Genomic DNA, 14,270 nt, shown 5'->3' with positions numbered 1-14,270 from the left:
GCTTTTAAATGGCAATACCATTCATGTGTGCAAGCGTGAAATACCTCGGCATGCACTTGGATAAACGGTTAACATGGAGACAGCACATACAAGCCAAAAATAAACAATTAACAATAAAAACTAAACAACTTTACTACTTTGACATTAATCGCCGTTAGATCTTAAAAATAAATTGCAACTGTATAAAGTCATACTTCAACCTATATGGACCAACGGTGTGCAGATTTGGGGCACTGCTAGTAATTCAAATATTGAAATTTGTCAAAGATATCAATCAAAAACTTTAAGAGTAATTACAAACACTCCTTGGTTCATAACAAATAAGGCCATCCATTCCGATCTTAACATGCCTTTTGTTAAAACCGAGATACAAAGATTCAGTACAGCATATTTACGCAGGATCAGTTATCATGACAACCCTATGGCAGTCATATTATTAAATGACATTAATGATCTTCCATTTAGGAATTAATTACTAAATAATTAATTACATATATTGTTATGATATTAAATGTATTTTTAAATTTGTTTATTTAAACACAAAAAATATGAACATATGATATATTATTATTGAATGAAAAAAGCGAATAAAAAGACATTTGAAGTTCAAGCGACAAATGTCACCAGTAATTTGAGTAATGGGGAGCTAAACTGGCAGTAGTTTAGGCTACGCAGTCTGACCGGAGACTTTCCGGTACCACGGGGAGCAGAAAGCCCTTGGACTTCTGTTCAATCTGCTCATTGGGTTCGGCCCTTTGGGGAGTATCGTAGTGGCTGTGGTTTAAACCTAAATGCTGGAAGAACTGAATTTTCAGTTCGAAAAAAGAAGTTACACAAGTAACTGGGTGCCGTACCCGAAAACGGAAGAGGTTTTAGGTCGGCCTCGAATCACACCAAGATGGTAGTGTGGACCCAGACACACTGCCACTGGTATCCAAATAAATACTTGCAAAAAGCTCGTATTGTTTGGGGCGCTGATCAACGCATTGTATTGATACGTTGTGTTTTTGAACACCGTGAGGTAAGGCCGTCGCCGGCAGGTACTCACGTAAATCTACAACGAAAGTTGTCCGTCCGAGCGTCCGTGCAAGCTGTAACTTTATTAAAAATTGAGATATCTTTATTCAACTTGCATATATCAGCCAATATGTGAGTTATCTCAATGAAAACGAGATAGCATGTTTTACTCATAACAAGGTATCTTTGTACCTAAAATGGATCAAATCGGGTGAAAATTTTACCTAGCCCCCATGAACTAATATCAGGATATTCGAACATTCGTCTGACTTTACTCCATTTGATTGGTAATGGCATGTTAGACACCATAATGAAACAGTGGGAGCATTTTATTAGGCTGTGGCATGTTAGTAGTATGTGGTATTGGCAAAAATTGATAAAATCGGGTTATACTACCCTCAACTTCCATATACTACTTATAATTCTTTTCGTTATTCTAACCAGTTTTATGCCGAATATGTCGGTCAGTGAGTATTAATATTTTTTTTATATATAAAATTGCTTTAAAATATGTTCTCGAATATAGCTGAGCAATGTCAAAATTAATATCTTACTCTATCCCCAATATATATATAATTTCCGACTTTCCAAATGACTTTAAACCGTCCCGGTTGTCAAAATGTGATATTTTAACGATATAATATGTGGTTTGACTCTGAATTAGAATGGAATTAGTATATACCTTGGTCTAAACCTCACACTTTTATATAATGAATTCCGATTCTCTAGTAGACGTTTACCACATAAGCTTATAATATAATTTAAGCCACTTTGGTAGAGTTAATATCACATTCATACTTATGTATATCTCACTTCAAGCAATGAAACTGAGACTAAGTTTATGGCCTTTAATATAAGTCAAGATGTATAAAATTCTCGGTTCCGCCCTATTATCCATTTTCGGGGATGTATTGACCCTAGCTCCAACATATTTTATGTAAAAAATTAAAACTTCAGTTTGGCTTTATATAAACGTAAAATATTAGATATACAATAGTTTAATGTCGAAAATGTGTGAAATCGGGCCACGAATTTCCCCAGCTCACATGTACTACTTATGGTATAACTTTTTTCGTTAAATTGATAATTAAAAGAAATTAAATGAACAGTTTTTCTTAAAAATAATGTGGTATATCGCTGCATATGAATGAAATTGGTCTAGACCTTTGTTTAAACCTTATAACCCTAATATACTGATTTCCGTACCTCTGGTACAACAGCTATTTCATATACACCACTTATTAAATGTAACTCCTTTGGTTCAGTTTGTATCACATATATCATGTTTGAGTTAAATAGCTTCTTTTTATTAAAGTTAACATTTCGGAGAAAAAAATAGTTTTGACACTAAATAAATCTATGATCAATAACATAAGTTAATAAGATACCAAATAATAATCAAAAAATGAATGTTGAATTCTTTCACAACATTTTTATACTTTCGCTACATGTAGCAACAGAGTATAGTTTTGTTCACCAGACGGTTGTTTGCATCACCTAAAACTAATCGACATAAATATAGATTTCTATATACATATATTTCTTCTAATATTTGGTGATAATGAGTAGATAGGTATATTTTCTCAGCCATCATGTTGAACTTATTACAAAATGTACCAGACAACAATGTAAAAAAGTTTCTTAGAGTGCTGGACTTTGTATAGAGCAAAAATATGTCTAGAAAAAATCGCATGAAATAAATATTAGTAGTGTAGTATCAAAAGGGCTGAATACCCTTTTTATGTGGTTATAGATAAACTGCGACCATCGGTTTACATGCTACTGTCTATTATTTCAGTTTTGCGACACATTTTAATATGAAGGTCATTAGGTGAACTATAAATTCAAGAAAATTACATTTTTACCCATCTGCCGTTGGCAGCTTATGAAAGGTTTAGATATTAAGACAGAAAGAAGAAAATCTACAAACCTGCTCTGTATGTGTATACCAAACTTAATTATATGTTATGAAGGGAGGTTATTGTTACTTTAGCCTTCATGGGCAGAGCTTTCAAAATAGATACTATAGATCCCCCCGTTTTAAAAAGCGTTAGACAAAAGCAATTTACAGAGGGATTTTCTGAGCACTTAACTTTAATACAATGAAATAAACTACTAATTTCTAAAATATATATATAACTAAATATTATGTATTATTAGGTTAGTGAATATCTAAGTAATATATAAGTATACAAAAGCACGTAAGCTGTGTGTACAAAAATATACCATAACAAAACTATTATACTCTGTAGCAACATGTTGCAAGAGTATAATAAATATCTGTACACTGCGTTCGTAGTTTCAGTTACACTAGATTTCTTGACCAGCAAAATTCTTTCTTTAAACTAATTTCAGTGTATTAGTTATATAGTGTATAACTCCTGCGAATGGCAGGCAACTTGACGTGGTGCGGGGGCTTAATCGTCGCTCTCAACAGGTGTGAGGGGTTCCGTACAACACCCCTCATATAGGTTGCCAGGGGCTGCAAGCGTACGATGACCAAAAGTTGCCACCTCCTAATCCAGGGTGTCATGCGTTTCCCGTGCCCATAAGACGATTTGCAGCCAGGAGATAAATTCGGCTGTATTATAACGAAGCCTTCCCAACACTGGGCCGCCTTGGGAAGTAACTGTGGCCTTACCGCGTCAAGGGGCTCTGGCGCGGCGGATCTTCACGTTCTCCCTTAAACAGAATTGACCCGGAAGCTCACCCTGTCAAGGGTCGTACGAAACAGAATGAGCACAACCAACAACAAACCAGTGGTCCAGGAGCTAGGCGCAAGTTCAGCTTCCTGGACGCTCTTTCGCCAGAAGAGCGCGCACTGTTCGAGGAGCACGCGCGTAATGATGACGACGTGCCCTCTTACAGCGGCGCTTGAAAGGCGTCTACTGCGACGAGTGCAGGTAAGGCGGTTGTGGACCCCACAGCAACCTCTTCAAGCAGGCACAGCTGCTCGGAGACGGACGAACCCAAACGGGATGGGTCTGATGGGGTGCGCAAGAGGAAGAGGAAGCGGGGGGGGGAGAATGCCCCAGCACCAGCAGCGGGATGCCCGGGTGGCCCAGACGATCCACGCAGGAGAGGCATGAGCGGTGCCACCTTAAAATGTACCTCAGGCACTTGCAAGATGACAAATCCCCGGAGGAAGCATTGAGGCTCTCCTTGAATTCATTATAAGTAATAATTAAGCATTGAGAATGTGGGTTATGAACCCACCTTCATTACCAGTACCAGAAGGGAGGTCCTTGACATAACTTTGTGCAATGAACTAATGTCTGGTCTGATCTCACAGTGGAGGGTATCGAAAGAGCCGGTTCGCACTGAAAGTGGAGGTCAGGGACCTTCTGCCAGTCCGTATTCCCAGAAATACAAACTGGGATGTGTTCAGAGAGACCGTAGAGTCAAACATCAGTAGAGTGAGGCGGGAAGGAAGCGATGCTACGCCGCTAGAACTAGAGAGCAGGCTGGCTGCGACTAACCAGTTCATAATAGACGCGTACCATTGCGGTTGCCATCTAAAGACAACCACCAAAAGGCAAGAGTAAACTCTCGATGCTCAGAAAATCGGTTCGCAGGCTTTTTAACAAAGCCAAAAGAACCGGCAACTGGGAGGAATATAGGCGGCACCTAACAACTTACAATAAGGAAATTAGGTCTGCAAAAACCGAGGCAGCCAGACTGCACAAGGCTCTGGCCAGAGGTAAGCCTGACACAGCATTAGCCATAAAAAGACCTGATGGGACCTATACGACCACCGCAGATGAAAGGCCATTGGCGTTCTTGCTTGAGTACTTCCGAGAGACTATTCGGGACGACCGAATTCCACCAGTGGTCGCACATAAGCCAGATCGCTCAGATTGGTCAGCTGCAAAGAGTCTATTCAATGCAGACTCAATCAAGTGGGCACTCGAAATATAAGTAATACCAGGGGCTGACGGCATCTTCCCAGCACTTCTGCAGCAAGGAGGGCAAGCTCTATTGCCGTACCTTGTTGGGCTGATGAGAGATAGCCTTGCGTTGTCGTACATCCCATCACCGTGGAGAATAGCAAAGGTAATCTTCATACCTCCTTCAGGCCTATTAGTCTCACCTCGTTCATGCTAAAAGGTATGGAAAAGATTATAGACAACCACACAAGATCGAAAGCGCTAAAAGTCGCACCTCTGCATGCAAATCAGCATGCGTACAGAGCAGGTAGGTCTACTAACACTGCTCTGTACCAACTAACGGCTGAGATCCAGAACTCGCAATGCATGCTGCTTATGACAGCAGAAGGGTATGGAAAAGAGAAGTTAATCTCGTCTCAACAAATGAGGGCCTTAGAGGATAATACGCCACTGGCCCTTCTTCCAAGAGACGGCGTAACGAAAAGAGTAAACATTACGAAAAAGTTTAAAGTTACTCCTGGCAGTAAGGCGGACTGGAGCGATTCCACACTCGACCAACTGCTGAGAGGCAGCACTATTCAGTGGTACACTAACGGCTCGAAAACACCGGAAGGAATTGGAGCTGGCATTGCGGGACCGCATACCAAGCTTTCCATTCCCATGGGCTGTTTTCCAAGCATTTTTCAGGCAGAAGTATTTGCCATAAGTCAGTGTGCAGTAATTAATCTCCAACGCAACTACCGTTATAGAGTATCACAATACTCAGCGATAGCCAAGCGGCGCTAAAAGCGATATGGGCCTATGAGATTCAATCGCTACTAGTGGAGGAGTGCATAGGAAGGCTGAACCGCCTAGCAGCTTGCAACCGTGTACACCTGATCTGCTACTGGGAGGGTTCAATCTAGCCAGGTTCAGAGCAATGATAAACCTCCCCAGAGACAGACTCCGGCTCCTTGTCGCGCTCTACACTGGGCACTGCAGGCTCAAGAAACATCTGTCAAACATGGGCACAGCTTCTTGTGGCAACTGCCGGTTCTGCGACATGGGGCCGGGAACATCACAACACCTGATTCTAGATTGCACCGCAAATAGTGATGCAGGCTCAAGGCCCTCAGTTTCATTTATGTGAACAGGGATCACATTGCCTCAATAGCACCCAGCAAGTATTTGGAGTTTTTCAGGGTACTGGGACTCTGGGAATGCATGTGATGGAGGAGAGGGCACAATAGACCCTAGGTCGCAGTGCAAAACCTCATATTCTAATCTAATCTAGTGTATAAACTATTATTATATACAGTGGCGATCAAACACATTTATATATAATATATGTGCACCAGTATACCATAGTACCTATACACCGAACAGGTAAGGAGTCATAGCAAGGACTCAATTATAGTGAAAGAGAGCAGCACCTAGGATCCAACTGTTCACACCCGGACGAACGGAATTATATAATTATTATATATAAGTATTTTATATATTAAGCCATTTATTATTTATTAATTATTCCTAGATTAAGAAGAAAATCTGTATTACTAAGTCGTCTTCAGAATAGAAGACGTATGAGATTTGTTCGCCCGTCCTTACTTGTTATTAATTTAGGTTTGTTTTAAAGCATGGATGATCTCATTATGTTATTTTAAAATAAAATACATTAAAAATATTATTATCCAGCTGTATTTTTGGTCTCAACTTTTGTTGATATACATAGATGAACAAAATTATTCTTGAATTTAAATAAGAATGTATGTGAGAAGTAAAACAAAAACCAATTAAGCTTAACTAAAAAGACTGACATCACAGGATGTGCTAACCTGATGACGCAATTTGTTTTGCATTTATCTTTAGAACACGTTTGAACACGTATTGACACTAACTTTTTTGTATAGCTCAAGTGCTATATTGTCTTTAATATGGGTAAAGGAGAATCGCTTTCGGCTGAAAAGCAATAATCAAAGGTTAGAGCTTTTATTAATTTAAATATCAAAAAATTCGGCAGAAATCAAAAAGTTATACACAATTTCTTGCGTCGGAGTACGGTCGAAATAATAAAGTTACAATCAAGTGATTTTCGATGTTGAAAGATAGCAATTTAGAGAAAAGCATCCAACTCTCATACATCGACCGCCAAGATTCGGCAAATGCTGGTGTTAAAATGAGCTTGTCTACTGTTAAAAGGGTGATGAGAAATGGTTTATATTTGAAAATATTTAAACTAAAGAAAATACCACAACCTAACTATGCTCGAAGAGAAACACGATTGCATTTTCTACCGGAGCACAAGGCCTGAAAATCTGATTAGCGCTATGTTGTCTTTTTAGATGAAAAGAAATTTAATTTGGAAGAGTCTGATGATCTTAGGAAAGAGGAACATTAGTTGGAAGGACTACATAGTCGTATAAGCGGTTTAACGGTGTGTGGGGGAGTCTTCTAATACGCAAACGCGTAAAAAACTTACTAGAAATTGTTTTTCCCCATTTTAAAAATTTGTTAGGTCAAAGTCTGGAATTGAAAGAAAAAATGACGATTAAATGCAGTGGTCGCCTTACTCCTCAGACATCCATATAATAGAAAAGGTGTGGGGATAGTTGGTTCGGAAAGTTCGTCGAGCCTGGCCGACAATATTCCACTAAATAGAAATTAGGTAAAGGTATTAAAAGTGCTTGGTCATTAATTTTCTTAAATTATATTGTCAAATAGTAAAAATCGCTACCCAATCGAATCTTTAAGATCATTCTCAACAAAGAGGGATTAAAATAATACACAAATGTTTAAATTAATTAGTTCATACATATGTACGTTTAAAAATATTTTCTTGTCTGAAAATGTTAAAAAATACTGAAAAAAGGGACATGTGCTAACCTAATTTAAATTGTTATTTTTCGGTTGATTTCTTAAAAAAATTGTTTACAAAAACAGATAAAAAAAACTAATTGTTGTACTATTTGGTAGAAAATGTATTCGTTAATAATCGCTAATAATTTTAGAATTATAGTTTCTTTAGTTTTGATAGAAATTAACCGAAACTATTTAATCCTGAACTTTGTTAACCTGACGAAGCGCAGTTTATATATAACCCTATATCTAACTCGATTAGTTTTAGGTGATACAAACAACCGTTAGGTGAACAAAACTATTATACTTCGTAGCAACATGTTTGGCTCCTTATATTTTTTTTATTCAAATAGAAAGCTTTTGTTGTTGTTGTTCAAAATAAACAGTTTCTCGTTGTTTTTTCTAAAAGAATGATGAGGTCGTACTTTAGTCGAATATAAATGCGATTAGACTTTCGTGTTGTCGGCTTGAATGGGACCTACAACTCCATTAAAATCGAGTTTGCAAATACTTTCGTTCTTATATTCCGTATTTTTTTACAATGTAACTTTCCATAGTCGAATATTATTACACTGTGTACTAAATTTTTTGTTGTTATATTTGAATAGTAGTATACAAAAAACTACACAGAATTAAAATAATCCAACCATTTCACGACAAAGCAAACCACCCAAACATCAGCGTGACAACGAAATCGATGCAACAGTTCAGAGGAGACTCGAAGCCTAACGCCGCTTAGAGTCGAACGCCACCGCTCACCGCTAAAAACACACACTACCGTGTAAAGTAAGAATCATATTGTGTAATAGGAGTGCTGCAAAGTAAACTCGACCTCCAAAAGAGAATATTGAAGGTAATGCAGTACTTGAACATAATTTTTTGTTAATTTTATGTGTAATTGAAATATGGCGGTAATATTGCTATTTAACAAATTTTCTTACCTTCACAATCTTTATATATATATTTCTTGTGTGTATGTCACTGAACTCCTTTCGATTTATCAATTTGGGCCGCTTTTCTTTAACTGCATTGTTTAATTTCGTTAGTTGTTCAATCTAGACAACAGAATTGATCGTTCGGTTTGGTGGTGAGAGTTCAAAGTAGACAATTCCTTTATAATTCCACCAACCTGATAACAAAACCTTCTTTTGATGAATACCAGCCTTTGATGTTGTTTGACCTGGTTCACCTGGCCTGCTCCACGATCTTTTCCGCTCGATATTGTTGTAAACAACCCATTTTTCATCGCCAGTTATCATTTGTTTTAAAAATGGATAACTTTCATTACGTTTCTTTAGCAAATCGCAGCTGTTAATGCGTTGCGTTAAATGCGTTTCTTTCAGTTCGTGAGAAACCCATGTATCGAGTTTTTGAACATAGCCAAGTTGTTTTAAGTGATTTTCAATGCATGTATGTGACACCTGAAGTTTCCCTGCAATCTGACGTGTTTTACTGTGACGATCCGAATCGATTATTGCTTTATGTCGTCATCAACTTCAACTGGACGACCAGAGCGTTTTTCATCTTTGAGTGAAGAATCACCAGAACGAAATTTGGCAAACTAATTTTGACACTGCCGTTCTTTTATGGCTTCGTCGCCATAAACAGCACATAACTTTTTGTGAGCTTGCGATGCGTTTTTCCCTTTGCGAAAATAAAATATGACGAAAATGTTCCTTTTGATCTTCCATTTTTCTACGAACGCCAAACGAAAACTACGTATCCGATCAAAAAAACTACGCCAGCAACCCTAAAAATTCAACTGAAGCCATCTGACTGAAATCCGCAATTACTTAGTTGCCAACCAATGTATGAATGAAGTTAGATATTGTAATAAGTTTGTAATATAAATTTTCATCAAAACGGTCTAATTGTTACAGCTAATTTCAAAAAGTTTACATTTAATCATCATACTGGACAACGTCTGTCGGGCTTCTAGTATACCTATAATTACTATTTAAGTACTTAACAGCTCCGTAATTTAACGATCGAAGTATTCCAATGAGTCAGATAGCGTAACTGTAACGGATCCGGAGTTATACCTGATAAGGGACTCGTCTTGGCATTATTTAGCAAAATATCCACAGGAGGATAAACTGGTACTCCTCTCTAAGTTCATTAAAATGTTTTTTAAAATTACATTACAACTACCGTTGTAAAACAAACTATCAATAAGCAATTCTCAATCATAACATGATACGGATCACCTCATATTTGTAGTTTTATTTTAACATACTTTTCACTAATTCGTTTAAAGAAGCAAAGGTGGGAGAAGAGTGTGTTCGATAAGAAATTCAAAGGTGCTACATTCACAAGGTAATCGAGGCTATACAAGTTCATCAAATTTTGAAAACAATGTAGGTATTTAGGAAATATTTTATGCAGTTAAAATACAATAAGAAAAACAGAACATTACAGTATGAATAAAAAGGTTGTCAAAATTCCAGTGTTAAGACAAAAGCTTTTGTATATTTTTGTTATATACTTTTTATTTTTAATTAATAAGCTAACGAAATACAAATTTTTTATAAATAGATGATAACTTGACTTACATATATATTGTTAAAACAAAATTACATACAGTATTTATTGTAAACATTTATCAACATCTGCAGTTTGATGCACCCGTCTCTTCCTCTGCATTTAGATCAATCATTCCACCATTTTGAGAAAAACTATAGTAATCCGATGTCACAATCTAAAACATTTAAAATGTTTAGGATAAAATATCTCAATTAGATGCAATTGATCATAGATTATAAGAATATTAATAGAAACAAATATATAATTTTCGACGTTTTTATAGGATCTTTTTATACCTTAGATTTGTCTTTATTATTTTCGTTAGATAACATAGTGGAATAATTTTTGTTCCCTGAACGTCGTAAATATGACTTCGAAATAATTAAACGGTGTTAACGGTTAAACAAACCAGGAGATTCAGTTCTGATGTTAAATCACGTTCCATCATGTAAATATGTACATAAAAGCTAAATTTACCGTTATGGATATCATAAAACCTTCTTTGTTTTACTTTTTTGCTAATTTCTTCCTCCATCAAGTTCAAGTGTCAAGAGTTAGGCACAAGGCAGCCTTTTAAGCTGCAGGAAGACTGCAGTATATTTCAAGCAGGTCTTTGCTATTGGGAAAGCCGCTGAGCTAGCTACTGGGTGCCAGGTCACCAAAGGATCAAAGGTAATGAGATAGTGGAAGAGATTTCTAAGGGTGTACGGCTGTCACCCGAAAACGTGATCGACATTGATAAACCCGTGCATTGTCTATGCGATGACAAGGGACTGGGGCATGACAAAGAAGATCAAAATGCAATGGAACGATCTACATGAGCGCAAAATGCAAATGTCATGTGCAAAGCGGTAGGTCAGAAATATACTAGTTCCAACTGACTCTCCATAGAAGGGAACATGTAGTAACATGATTCGAATACTTACTGGTCATAGTCTGGTGGCGGCACACGCCAGCAAAATGTCTTAAGCGTGGCTCAGCCTACCAAACTAGCTGAACCAAATATAAATCTTTACTTTTTAGTTAATAGTTAAAACAAATTTTGGTCTCATAAATAATTAGTGACACAGCTGAGTCGAATATTGGTACTGATTCATTACTAGGTTTCCACGACAACCCTGATTTTTTCGATAATCAAATTTAATAAATTTAAAGTATACAGTATGCACATTTTCCTTAAAGACATACAATGTATTCACACTCAAGAATTCGCTAAATAATGTAAGCACTGCTCAAAATCAGCTCCTGACGGTCTCTACGACAGTTGGGTCTACGTTACCGGAACGGACCCGGATTTTTATCCGGCCAAGGACTGTCAACTCGGCAGAATTCTGTCGCTACCACAACAACATTTCTACCTAACGATAATATACACAAAGTGGTGATAGAGGACGTAAGTGCTTGCGGTAGGTAGCTGATATCCACTTATAATCTACATTTTGGTCTTTTGTCCTATACTCGCACTATTATGGATATTTAAAAGCGGTGTAAGTTTCCGTTTGTTTACAACGAATGTAAATTTGGTATCACTTCTTATTTGTCAGCATACAACCCATTTACTATTCTGTAAATATTCTAAAGTTAATAAAAGTTTATGTGTTGAATTACAAAATTAACAATGAATACATTAAAAAATATTATTCTCTAACTAAATAAAAACTTAGCCTCACGTGGCAAAAAGCTATATATTAATACCTAGGAAATCATTCATCAGAACACATACTCAACCTAACCCCGAACTCTGGGGTTTCGAAATCACAATCAAACATTAAAATTAAAAAACGTATCTTATTTCGGTATTTACCATTTCAACTATTTCTTTGAAAACGTCTGCAACAAATTTATCTCCCTTTGCTGAGGCCTCCAGAAATAGAGCTCTATGTTTTCGAGCGAATTTCAAACCTTCTTCACGGCTAATAACTCGTTCCTTATCGACTTTATTTCCTACTACTATAGTAGCAATATTTGGATTGTCACTATAATTTTCAAGCTCTGCAAGCCACGCTTCTAATTTGGTTAATGATTCGCGGTTAGTGATGTCATAAACTAATACAGCTCCCAACGCCTATATGTACAAAATAAACATTTATCGAGTTTATATTTTGATATACTAAACTATCAAGGATTTTGGCTGGAATTTAGAATAGCATCTCCCGACGCGAATGAATTATAAACACCCCGATTTTGGAACAACCGTTATTTTTTTAAAGCGCGACCGAAGGCCGCCAGTGCAAAAAGAAGTTCGACGCGAATGAATTATGAACACCCTGGTGTTGGATAGACCAGGGTTATTTCTTTTGAAGAGCGGCCAAAGGAAATTCGGGGAAACTTTAGTATAGCATCCCTAGATTTCGTTGTTAAAACGGGTATGGTTGGATATAGTAGATTTTTCAGATTAAGAATACTTATAGTTTTCGATATATTTCCATTTTAAGTTCAAAAATTTGATCTTTCAATTTCTCGATTTACATTTAATTTTTTTTTTATATTATTCACTAACGCTTGACTACATTGTTTCTACATATTTAATTTATAACCCTTCGTTCGCGCAAAAAAATAACACTGGCCGATCCAACACTGGGATGGGCCTCTTTAATTTGGCGTCCTACTTCTTTCTGCATTGGCGGCCTTCGGCCGCGAATAAAAAAACTAACCTTGGCCAATCCATATGGTCAACATGGATATGACAACACTTATTACTTGTCAACCTGGAACCCATTAGTTATTATGCATACAACGAAAATTGTGTAAAAATAAATAAAATGCTTATTTAAATATTATATTAAAATAATTGATATATATTAAATATGTAAAAAAAAATGTAGTGAAGTGTTAGTGAATAATAAGTGCATAATTCAAAAGAAAAATCTACTATAAATCGAGAAATTGCAAGATAAAATTTGTCAAATTTTCAACTGAAAATGCAAATATCTCGAAAACTATAGGTTCCCTATAGGCCGCCAATGCAGAAAGAAGTAGGACGCCAAATTAAAGAGGCCCATCCCAGTGTTGGATCGGCCAGTGTTATTTTTTTGCGCGAACGAAGGGTTATAAATTAAATATGTAGAATAATTGTATATATTCTTAATTTGGGGAATCTCCTCTATCCAACAATACCCTTTTTAACACTGAAATCTTGGGATGGTATACTAAAGCCAACCTAGAAATTCTAGGCGAAAAACTAATAATGTTACTTATTTCCTGCCATTTGGGTATTATTTATTCCTTTGTAAAACATGTAGGCAACAGTGATTATTTGTTAGAAAGACCCCTTTTGCTATTGTGTGAATAAAAAGAATTGAACAAAAGTTAAATATTTAATTAAAGTTATTTTTGCACCATTTAATATAAAACATACATCGATATAAAAGTTACATACATATATAAGTGTAAAATTCATTATGAATCGAAAAAATACGCACTTTAACTACGCGGCAACTAAATGTATATATGTATATTCTTTATTGGAGAACTTCGTCTATCCGCACATACCCATTTTAACCCCGAATTTGAGGGATGCTATTCTAAAATTTACCCACGATTTTTGTATACCTTTCTATAAAAGCTGGGAGTAAGACTTCGAAATCTTTCAGCACCTGCAGTATCCCAAAGCGCTAATTTATATTCGAGGCCATCAATATTTACAACTTTACTCTTGAAATCCATTCCAATAGTTACATCGTGATTGTCATCAAATTTATCTTCAGTAAACCGACGAATGAGGCTGCAATTATAATTTCTCATTTGGTTTTTAGCACACAAATACTCGTAAATACAATATAAAAGATGACACTTGTCCTAATTGTTTATTGAATATTGGTTACCTAGACTTTCCAACTCCACTTTCGCCAATTATCAACAATTTAATAGTTCTGTCGTTCATTTTATTATACGTTAACGTCGCTACGATTTTCTAAAATATGCAATATAGAATTGGAAATATTTATGCACATATATGTAGTTTATTTTTATTAAGCTTTATGTCGATAATTCTGGCACTGTGTAAGG

The 14,270-nt window shown here is 36.4% G+C and overlaps 1 protein-coding gene and 1 long non-coding RNA gene across 3 annotated transcripts; one reads left to right on the top strand and one right to left on the bottom strand.

Annotated features, from left to right (window-relative positions):
• The first annotated feature begins 6,563 nt into the window (after positions 1 to 6,563).
• On the top strand, positions 6,564 to 11,906 carry LOC138857594 (uncharacterized). 2 transcript variants are annotated; one of them, XR_011396734.1, is made up of 3 exons: positions 6,564 to 6,862; positions 9,083 to 9,548; positions 9,620 to 11,906. It is a non-coding gene; the product is annotated as an uncharacterized lncRNA (long non-coding RNA). The 2 variants fall into 2 exon arrangements; XR_011396733.1 differs by lacking the exon at positions 6,564 to 6,862 and having other exon boundaries at positions 8,732 to 9,548.
• Rab18 (RAS oncogene family member Rab18) lies at positions 10,202 to 14,270 on the bottom strand. Its single transcript, XM_014242036.3, has 4 exons — positions 14,087 to 14,270; positions 13,815 to 13,986; positions 12,067 to 12,327; positions 10,202 to 10,437 (listed from the first exon to the last, which is right to left on the bottom strand). Exons 1-4 carry the CDS (start codon positions 14,143 to 14,145, stop codon positions 10,342 to 10,344), a joined length of 588 nt encoding a protein of 195 aa, XP_014097511.1. The 5' UTR covers positions 14,146 to 14,270; the 3' UTR covers positions 10,202 to 10,341.

Source organism: Bactrocera oleae, chromosome 5 (genome assembly GCF_042242935.1).
Source record: "Bactrocera oleae isolate idBacOlea1 chromosome 5, idBacOlea1, whole genome shotgun sequence".
Taxonomy (NCBI): domain Eukaryota; kingdom Metazoa; phylum Arthropoda; class Insecta; order Diptera; family Tephritidae; genus Bactrocera; species Bactrocera oleae.
This window is presented reverse-complemented; position numbering and strand designations above follow the sequence as displayed.

What these genes read in the sequence shown, in the direction of transcription:
- Rab18 (XM_014242036.3), bottom strand. Translation starts at nt 14,145, where the DNA reads ATGAACGACAGAACTATTAAATTGTTGATAATTGGCGAAAGTGGAGTT. An exon ending in AGTGGAGTTGGAAAGTCTAG is followed by an intron (nt 13,987 to 14,086) that starts GTAACCAATATT and finishes TTATAATTGCAG; the next exon opens with CCTCATTCGTCGGTTTACTG. An exon ending in CTCCCAGCTTTTATAGAAAG is followed by an intron (nt 12,328 to 13,814) that starts GTATACAAAAAT and finishes TTGTACATATAG; the next exon opens with GCGTTGGGAGCTGTATTAGT.